At 38.6% G+C, this 10,174-nt stretch overlaps 1 protein-coding gene across 2 annotated transcripts; it reads right to left on the bottom strand.

Moving 5' to 3' along the window:
* Window positions 1–447: 447 nt before the first annotated feature.
* On the bottom strand, window positions 448–10,089 carry USP18 (ubiquitin specific peptidase 18). 2 transcript variants are annotated; one of them, XM_081811244.1, is made up of 4 exons: window positions 3,149–10,089; window positions 2,721–2,867; window positions 2,256–2,351; window positions 448–1,540 (listed from the first exon to the last, which is right to left on the bottom strand). In XM_081811244.1, exons 2-4 carry the CDS (start codon window positions 2,775–2,777, stop codon window positions 1,361–1,363), a joined length of 333 nt encoding a protein of 110 aa, XP_081667370.1. In that variant the 5' UTR covers window positions 2,778–2,867; window positions 3,149–10,089; the 3' UTR covers window positions 448–1,360. The 2 variants fall into 2 exon arrangements, with proteins under 2 accessions (XP_081667370.1, XP_081667371.1); XM_081811245.1 differs by lacking the exon at window positions 3,149–10,089 and having other exon boundaries at window positions 2,721–3,142.
* Between the last annotated feature and the right edge of the window lie 85 nt (window positions 10,090–10,174).

Genomic DNA, 10,174 nt, shown 5'->3' with positions numbered 1-10,174 from the left:
GTCCATATATACAATGGAATATTACTCAGCCATCAGAAAAGATGAATACCCAACTTTTACATCAACATGGATGGGACTGGAGGAGATTATGCTAAGTGAAATAAGTCAAGCAGAGAAAGTCAATTATCATATGGTTTCACTTATTTGTGGAACATAAGGAATAGCATGGAGGACATTAGGAGAAGGAAGGGAAAAATGGACGGGGGGAATTGGAGGGAGAGATGAACCATGAGAGACTATGGACCTGAGAAACAAACAGGGTTTCAAAGCGGAGGGGGGAGGGGGGATTGGCTAGCCCAGTGATGGGTATTAAGGAGGGCACGTAATGCATGGAGCACTGGGTGTTATACGAAAACAGTGGATCATGGATCACTACATCAAAAACTAATGATGTATTGTATGGTGACTAACATAACATAATAAAATTTAAAAAAATAATAAATAATGTGTTTTGAATTTTTTATTTAAATTCAATTAATTAACATATAGTATGTTATTAGTTTCAGAGGTAGAGTACAGTGATTCATCAGTTGTATATAATACCTAGTGCTCATTACATCACATGCCCTTTTTAATGCCCATTATCCAGTTATCTCATCCACCCACCCCCCTCTCCTCCAGCAACCCTCAGTTTATTTCCTATGGTTAAGAGTCTCTTATGCTTTGTTTTCCTCCTGATTATGTCTTGTTTTACTTTTCCCTCCCTTCCTCTATGCTCCTCTGTTTTGTTTCTTAAATTCCATATATGAGTGAAATCATATAATTGTCTTTCTGATTGACTTATTTTGCTTAGCATAATACCCTCTAGTTCCATCCATATCATTGCAAATGGCAAGTTTCATATTTTTTGATGGCTGAGTAATATTGCATTGTATATATATACCACATCTTCTTTATCCATTCATCTGGCACCTGCATCCCAATGCTTATAGCAACAATGTCCACAATAGCCAAACTATGGAAAAAGTCCAGATGTCCATCGACAGAAGCTTTTTGAATCTTAAAAGAAAAACAACTACAAACAGCAAATGTTGGTGATAGTAGTATGGTAATAACAACCCATCATTGTTATTTAAGAACACACAGGTTTCCATCATTAAAATACGGTTTTAAAAAATAAATGTTTCTTGAACATATGAATATGTTTCTATGAATCACACCAAGCCGCTGCTGGTGAGTTTTCCTCCCTTTGTGTGCCCCAAGCATGGCCAGCAGAGCCATGATTTATGAGATGAACAACAGGAGAGATGAGATGAACAACAGTGCTGTATCTGTTGAGTGGGTGACTTCAAGCACCTTAGGGGAGGAAAGGCAAAATCATGCAGACAAGGGGTCTGAAGAGATGGAGGATGGAAGGGAATTAGGGGCTTCTCACTTGTTCCTCAGCATTGCAGAGATCTTCTTCAATCAGGACCTGACTTAAATCCAAGCTCTGGGGGAAATCGAGTGAGTGGCAGATCTTTTCTGTCTGAGAATTCCTGATGGAGAACCGCAAGAGGTGGATTGTCAAGGTCTGGGGCAAATGGGTCAGCTTCAAGACCTGAAAAAGCAAAATTACTATGGAGATGAAGTCCTAAGGCACTTGAAATGGGTAGATTTAGAGAAATACCAGGGCCAGTGGTGTGTTCTTCTTCCCCAAAAGGGATCAGGATGATATAATACAGATTTAAGGGCTCCCATCTGCTGAATCTGTTGAGCTCTCCACAGAAGGCATGAGCAGCCCTAGGGTTCTGCACAGGAACTAGAGACCAGGTCTGCTCTAGAGAGCTAGTCTAACACTGCATGAAACTCTGCCTGCTGCTCTTGGATCTTCTCTTATCTTTTTTTTTTTATTTTAAGATTTTATTTATTTTGTCAGAGAGAGAAAGAGAGCCCAAGCAGGGGGAGCAGCAGGCAAAAGGAGCTCTGAGCAGGGTGAGTGGCAGGCAAGGGAGAAGCATACTCCCTGCTGAACAGGGAGCCTAATGTGATGTGGGACTCAATCCCAGAACTCTGGGATCATGACCTGAGCTGAAGGCAGACGCTTAACCGACTGAGCCACCCAGGCGTCCCTTGCCTTATCTTTTAAAAGGCTCTGCCCTCTCAGTGATGGGCCTCTGAAAATCAGAAGCCCCAGATCCCAGATACTAGCCTGATAGGGATTCCCTCCCTCAACCAACATATGGTACCCTCAAGGCCTCTAAGAAGACTCTATCAGGAAATCCACTAAAGGCAACCCCAAACTAGGGAAGCTTCTGGTTTCAGAGAGTGAGTACCTGTTTCCCACAAGTCTTCTTTCCACATTTTTCACAGAAGCATTTGCTTTTGCCTGATAACTCCCTGGGCTGGAAGAAACATCGAAGGGCATCCTCCTGTGTCAGGAGATCAAAGAAAAAGCAGAGTTAGTACTTACCACCCTACAGATGAGGATTTAAGTTTTCCTTCTAGTTCTCTCCATGTCCCCCCTCAACACCTGGCCCAGTGTGGTGCATGTGGCAGGATCTCCAAAAGTACCTACTGACTGGATGGAAAAATAAGAGGGAGCACTTGTTAAGGTAGCAGTATGAGGAAAGGAAGTAAAAGGAAACAATTTTTTTTCACCAAATCAAAGGAGAAACTTAGAACTGTGCAAAGAAAATAGAAATTACTTTTTAAAAGGCAGCGGTGGATTAAAGAAGTAAGGGCACATGGGCAGCACTCGGTTTATGGGAACAGCAAATTAACCAAAAGAAATCCCTCACCAGTGTTTTCAGGGGTTTTGAGTCCATATCAAAAAGAGGAAGGGGGAGGGTCAACATGCTACTGTTTCTGCTCTTCTCCACAGTACATTCAAGGCAAACCAAGGACTCCTTCACCTGGATTGTATACAGGGCCTGCAGCCTCTCTACCTGTAAGAAAGAGGAGGTAAGAGGAAAGAAGGGTACAAAGCCATAAATAAAACAGGTCAAGTCAATTTCCAGAAATTATAGCCACCAGACAGAAGTTCCATTGATGCTCTCTGCTCTCCAAAAAGGTGCAAAATCGTAACAGTAATAAGATTATGGAATTGTGATAAGCATTTTATGTGGATTTCTCTTTTAATCCTCTCTATACATTATATTAATGATGGCTGAATGGGCTAAATGAGCAGCATCTTAAACTTCTGAGTTCTCTGGTTCTAGGATCTCACCAAGTCCACATCTGTGATTTGGTCCTTAATTAGGTTCCAGACTGTGAGGTAGAGTTGAGCAGCATCATGCTGGACAAACACTGGACAAAGAGAAAAGTAACAGCCCGATCAGTGAGGTCACCAGGGACATTTCTCATGCATGCCCTTGTGCCCTAGCTACCTAGATATATATGAACACTCATCATTTTGTCCTCTCCTAGCCTCCACCATCACCATCACACCCCCTGCTTTAGTTAGGTACTAAAAATGAAAAATAAGCTTGTTATTTATTTTTGAGAACTCCTCTTAAAACTTAAAATCCAGGGGCGCCTGGTTGGCTCAGACGTTAAGTGTCTGCATTCGGCTCAGGTCATGATCCCAGGGTCCTGGAATGGAGCCCCGAGTCGAGGCTCCCTGCTCAGCGGGGAGCCTGCTTCTCCCTCTCCCTTTGCCCCTCCCCGTGCTTGTGTTCCCTCTCTCGCTGTCTGTCAAATAAATAAATAAAATCTTTAAAAAAAACTTAAAATCCAGTCCAACTGCATCACAGAAGTTTCCTTTCCTCTGACTAGCCACCCACGCCTACTGGCCTCTACTGGGGGACTCAGCCAGATAAAATCAATATCCAATAGTGGGTTCTCTCCTATTTCCAAGCCAAGCCAACACCCTAATTAGACTTCAATGGCCATTCATTTCTCTGTACTTTTATTTAATTTCTTTGTCATCTCCCAGAAATTGAGCAGTTTCCCAATACTCATATCTGATGCAGGTCTTCCCCAAAGCTATCTAGGAGAACAAGAAAGGAAAGAACCATCTCAGTGTTAGAGGATGCTGGCTAAGAAGAAACAGGAATTAAGCAGTAAATTCTCCATATGTTATATAAGAAGCCGAAAAGACAGATATAAATGAATTTCTGTTCTTGAAAAGAAACCTAGGAATACGAAGAACATGAAAAAGACACTGAGGACTATTTCACAAAAGAATATATGTCTGTCAACATGCAAAGACATTGCAAGAAAAGGTAGTTATTGTAAACGTATTAAATATTCGTATCAGCTATCTCAAAACTATTTTATTTCCTTCATGATACCACAGTTTGTACTTAACATTTTTGGATTTCATTTTCTTTTGTTTTACTTTTGTTTTGGCCTGTCTATTCTCTAGATTGTAAGCTCCATGGAGGCAAAGACTCTATCAGTCTTATTCCCTTATCTACAGCACCAGCACAATACCAGGCACATATCAGATGAACCCTATATATATGAGCTAAATGAATTAATTAATCCATATTTTAAGGTAATAACCCCCAAACCTAAAGACAAACAGAGTGGAACTAGGGTTGAACTCTGCTGTCTCCAAGGAATTATTTACAGAAGGCTGCCTGCCACGAAGCCAACATTGGACATAAAGTTAGATCACCTTGCCATGTGAAGACATTTGCCTCATCTGACCATACCAGAGCCAAGAGTCCTGATTCATCTAAAAAATACAGGGATATTTGCCCAACCCATAATTTACTTAACACCTGCTATGTGCAAGTCATTGCACATGCTAGAGGAAGTTCCTATCCCCAAGAAACCTATATTCTAGTGGAGGACAAGAATGTCCCTTATCACCACTCCTTTTCAATGTGGTATTGGAGGTCCTAGCGAATGCAGTAAGATAAGGAGAGGAAATAAAGGTATACTGATTGGAAAAAAAAAATAAGAATGTCCTTATTTGCAGGTGACATGATCATCTCTGTAGAAAATTCAAAAGAATCAACAAAAAACTCCTGGAACTAGGAGTTGGATACAACTGGAACTAACTTGGATACAAGGTAAATAAAGTTATGGACCTTACAGAAGTCCTATATACTTTTCTATATACCAGCAATGAACAAGGGGAATTTTTTTCTTTTTTTTTTTATTACTATATTGAACTATCCAACATATATTACATCATTAGTTTTTTATTAAGGGGAATTTTAAATTAAAAGCATAATATTATTTAAATTAGAAACCATGAATATAAAATATTTAGGTATGAATCTAACCAGATATGTACAAGATCTATATGAGAAAAACTATGAACTCTGATGACAGAAATCAGAAGAACTACAAAAATGGAGAGATATTCCATGTTCATGGATAAGAGGACTCAACACTGTCAAGATGCCAGTTCTTCCCAACTTGATCTAGACTCAATGCAATTTCAATCAAGATCCCAGCAAGTTATTCTGAGAATATTGACAAAGTGATTCTAAAATCTATTTGGAGAGGCAAAGACCTAGAATAGCCAACACAATATTGAGGGGAAAAACCAAAGTCAAAGAACTAATTCTGAACTTACTATAAAGTGTCAGTAATCAAAACAATGTGGTATTATAAAAGAACATAAAAATAGATCAATGGAATGAAACAGATCCCAGGAATACACCAACATAAACAACATCAACTGCTCTTTGACAAAATAGCAAAGGCAATACAACAGAACAAAGACAGTCTTTTCACCAAATGGTGCTGCAATCCTGAATATCCACATGCAAACAAATGAATCTATACACAGACCTTAAATCCCTTAAGAAAACAAATTCAAAACGTATAACAGACTTAAATGTAAAATGCAAAACTATAAAAGTCCTAAATATAATAAAGGAGAAAATCTAGAAGACCTTGTGTTTGGTGATTACTTTTTAGATGCAACTCCAATGTACAAGCAATAAAAGGAAGCAGTGAGATACTGGATCTCATTAAAAATAAAAATTTCTGCTCTGTGAAAGATACTATCAAGAGCATGAGAAGACAAGCCACAGACTGAGAGAAAATATTTGCAAAAGGTATATCTTATAAAGGACTGTTATCCAAAATATACAAAAAAATTCTTCAAACTCAACAAGACAAAAAAAAGTCTGATTAAAAAATGGATAAGAAACCTGAATAGACATCTCACCAAAGAAGATACACAAATGGCAAATAAGCATATGAAGAGTGCTCAGCATATGTCAAAGAGAATTAAAGAGGGCAGGTGATATAATGAGCACTGGGTGTTATATTCAACTAATGAATCACTGACCATTATATCAAAAACTAATGATGTATTATACCTTGGCTAATTGAATTTAAATAATTTAAAAAAGAAATTACAAATTAAAATAATGAGATACCCCTACAAACCTATCAGAATGGCCAAAATTTAAAACACCAACACAGTACTAGAAGTCCTAGGCTCATTGTTCAGACAACAAAAAGAAATAAAAGGCATCCAAATTGTCAAAGAAGAAGTCAACTTTCACTCTTCACAGATGACATGATACTTTATGTGGAAAACCCAAAAGACTCCACCCCCAAATTGCTAGAACTCATACAGGAATTCAGCAATGTGGCAAGATATAAAACCAATGCACAGAAATCAGTTGCATTTCTATACACAAACAATGAGACAAAAGAAAGAGAAATTAGGAGTCTATACCATTTACAATTGCACTCAAACCCATAAGATACCTGGGAATAAACCTAACCAAAGAGGCAAAGGATTTGTACTCCAAAAACTACAGAACACGTATGAAAGAAATTGAGGAAGACACAAAGACATGGAAAAACATTCCATGCTCATGGATTGTGAGAATAAACATTGTGAATATGTCTATGCTGCCCAGAGAAATCTACACATTCAATGCAATCCCTATCAAAATACCACTGACCTTTTTCACAGAGCTGGAACAATCAATCCTCAAATTTGCATGGAACCAGAAAGACTCCAAATAGCCAGAGGAATGTTGAAAAAAAAAAAACAAAGCTGGGGGCATCATGACACCTGACTTCAAGCTATATTACATAGCTGTGATAACCAAGACAGCATGGCATTGGCACAAAACAAACATATCGATCAATGGTACAGAATAGAAAATCCAGAAATGGACCTTCATCTCTATGGTCAACTAGTCTTTGACAAAACAGGAAAGAATATCCAATGGCAAAAAGTTAATAGCCAGGCTTGAAAAAAAGCATACATGACAATACAGAACCTCTAGAGCAAAATGAGATCTAATCAGGCCAACTGAAAAATGCTATGAGTGAGATGCAGTCTAAATTGGATGCTCTAACATCTAGAGACAATGAGGCAGAAGAGAGAATAAGTGACATAGAGGACCAGCTGATGGAAAGGAAGGTAGCTGAGGAAAAGAGAAAGACAACTTATAGTCCATGAAAAAAGGCTTCAAGAATTTAATGATGCCCTGAAATGAACCAATGTCAGAATTACTGGGGTTCCTGAGGAGATGGGGAGAGAGAGAGGGCCAGAGGGTATATTGGAGCAAATCATAGCTGAGAACTTCTCTAATCTGGGGAAGGAAACAAGCATTCACATCCAAGAGGCAGAGAGGACCCCTTCCCAAATCAACAAAAATAGATCAACACCATGATATGTAATAGTGAAGCTTGCAAATCTCAGAGAAAAAGAAGTTATCCTGAGAGCAGCTAGGGAAAGGAGGTTCCTTACATATGGAGGGAGGAAAATCAGAATAACATCAGACCTATCCACAGAAACCTGGCAGGCCAGAAAGGGCTGGAGAGATATATTCAGCTTACTAAATGAGAAGAACGTGCAGCCAAGAATACTTTATCCAGCAAGGCTATCATTCAGAATGGATGGAGAGATAAAGAGCTTCCAGGACAGACATAAATTGAAAGAATATGTGACCACCAAGCCAACCCTGCAAGAAATAGTAAGGGGGATACTGTAAGCGAAGAGAGACCCCAAGAGTCACCTAGACCAGAAAGAAACAGAGACAATCTACAGAAACAGGGACTTTACAGGCAATACAATGGCACTAAATTCATACCTTTCAATAATTACTCTGAATGTAAATGGACTAAATGCTCCAATCAAAAGACACAGGGTATCAGATTGGATTAAAAAGCAGGACCCATCAATATGCTGTCTACAAGAGACTCATTTTAGACTCAAAGGCACCCCCAGATTGAAAGTGAGGGGGTGGAGAACCATTTACCATGCTAATGGACCTCAAAAGAAAGCTGGGCTGGCAATCCTTAAATCAGACAAGATAGATTTTAGACCAAAAACAGTAAAAAGACCCATAATCATAATTAAAGGGTCTATCCAACAAGGAGATCTAAAAATTGTAAATATTTATGCCCCCAATATGGGAGCAGCCAATTATATAAATCAATTAATAACAAAATTAAAGAAACCCATTGATAAAAATACAATAATAGTTGGGGAATTCAACACCCCACTCACAACAATGGACAGATCATCTAAGCAGAAGATCAACAAGGAAACAAGGGCTTTAAATGACACACTGGACCAGATGGACTTTGAAGATATATTCAGAACATTCCATCCTAAGGCAACAAAATACTCATTCTTCTTGAATGCACATGGAACATTCTCCAGAAGAGATCACATACTGGATCATAAATCAGGTCTCAATGAGTACCAAATGACTGGGATTACTCCCTGCATGTTACCAGACCACAATGGTTTAAAACTTGAACTCAAACACAGGAGAAAATTTGGATGGAAAACAAATGCATGGAGGTTATAGAGCATCCTATTAAATACTGAACAGGTCAACCAGGAAATTAAGGAAAAATTTTAAAAATACATGGAAACAAATGAAAATGAAAACACAACTGTTCAAAACCTCTGAGATGCAGCAAAGGCGGCCCTAGAGGGAAGTACCTAGCAATACAAGTCTTTCTCAAGAAACAAGAAAAGTCTCAAATACCCAAGCTAATCTAACACCTAAATGAGCTGGAGAAAGAACATCAAATAAAGCCTAAACCCACCAGGAGAAGAGAATTAATAAAGATGAGAGCAGAAATTAATGAAACAGAAACCAAAAGAACAGTAGAATAGATCAAAGAAACAAGGAGCTGCTTCTTTGAAAAATTAATAGGGTCGATAAACCCCTAGCCAGACTTATCAAAAAGAAAAGAGAAAGGCCCCAAATAAATAAAATCATGAATGAAACAGGAGAGATCATAACCAACACCAAAGAAATACAAACAATTTTAAGAACATATTATCAGCAATGATATACCAACAAATTAGTCAATCTAGAAGAAATGGGCACATTCCTAGAAACATAGAAAATACCAAAACTGAAACAGGAAGAAACAGAAAATCTAAACAGACCCATTACCAGCAAGGGAATTGAAGCAGTAATCAAAAACCTCCCAACAAACAAGAGTCCGGAGCCGAATGGCCTCCCAGTGGAATTCTACCAAACATTTCAAGAAGAATTAATACCTATTCTTCTGAAGCTGGTTCAAAAAATAGAAATGGAAGGAAAACTTCCAAACTCATTATAAGAGGCCAGCAGTACCTTGATCCCCAAACCAGACAAAGACCCCACCAAAAAGGAGAATTACAGACCAATATCCTTGATGAACATGGATGCAAAAATTCTCACCAAAATACTAGCCAATAGGATCCAACAGTACATTAAAAGGATTATTCACCACGACCACGTGGGATTTATCCCTGGGCTGCAAGGTTGGTTCAACATCTGCAAATCAATCAACGTGATACAATACATTAACAAAAGAAAGAACAAGAATCATATGATCCTCTCAATAGATGCAGAAAAAGCATTTGACAAAGTACAGCATCTTTCTTGATCAAAATTCTTCAGAGTATAGGGATAGAGGGTATATACTTCAATATCATAAAGCCATCTATGAAAAACCCATAGCGGATATCATTCTCAATGGGGAAAAACTGAGAGCTTTCCCCCTAAGGTCAGGAACACGGCAGGGATGTCCACTATCACCACTGCTATTCAGCATAGTATTAGAAGTCCTAGCCACAGCAATCAGACAACAAAAAGAAATAAAAGGCATCCAAATTGGCAAAGAAGTCAAATTCTCACTGTTTGCAGATGATATGATACTTTATGTGGAAAACCCAAAAGACTCCACCCTAAAGCTGCTAGAACTCATATAGGAATTCAGTAAAGTGGCAGGATATAAAATCAATGCACAGAAATCAGTGGCATTCCTATACATCAACAAGACAGAAGAAAGAGAAATTAAGGAGTCGATC

The sequence above is a fragment of the Leptonychotes weddellii genome, unplaced genomic scaffold, assembly GCF_054177405.1.
Source record: "Leptonychotes weddellii isolate Sample4059 unplaced genomic scaffold, ASM5417740v2 HiC_scaffold_6456, whole genome shotgun sequence".
Lineage (NCBI taxonomy): Eukaryota > Metazoa > Chordata > Mammalia > Carnivora > Phocidae > Leptonychotes > Leptonychotes weddellii.
The sequence above is the reverse complement of the archived record's forward strand: the minus strand, read 5'-3'. Positions and strand labels throughout refer to the sequence as shown.

What these genes read in the sequence shown, in the direction of transcription:
- USP18 (XM_081811244.1), bottom strand. Translation starts at nt 2,777, where the DNA reads ATGTTGACCCTCCCCCTTCCTCTTTTTGATATGGACTCAAAACCCCTG. An exon ending in CAAAACCCCTGAAAACACTG is followed by an intron (nt 2,352 to 2,720) that starts GTGAGGGATTTC and finishes CTCCTGACACAG; the next exon opens with GAGGATGCCCTTCGATGTTT. An exon ending in AGAAGACTTGTGGGAAACAG is followed by an intron (nt 1,541 to 2,255) that starts GTACTCACTCTC and finishes TTGCTTTTTCAG; the next exon opens with GTCTTGAAGCTGACCCATTT.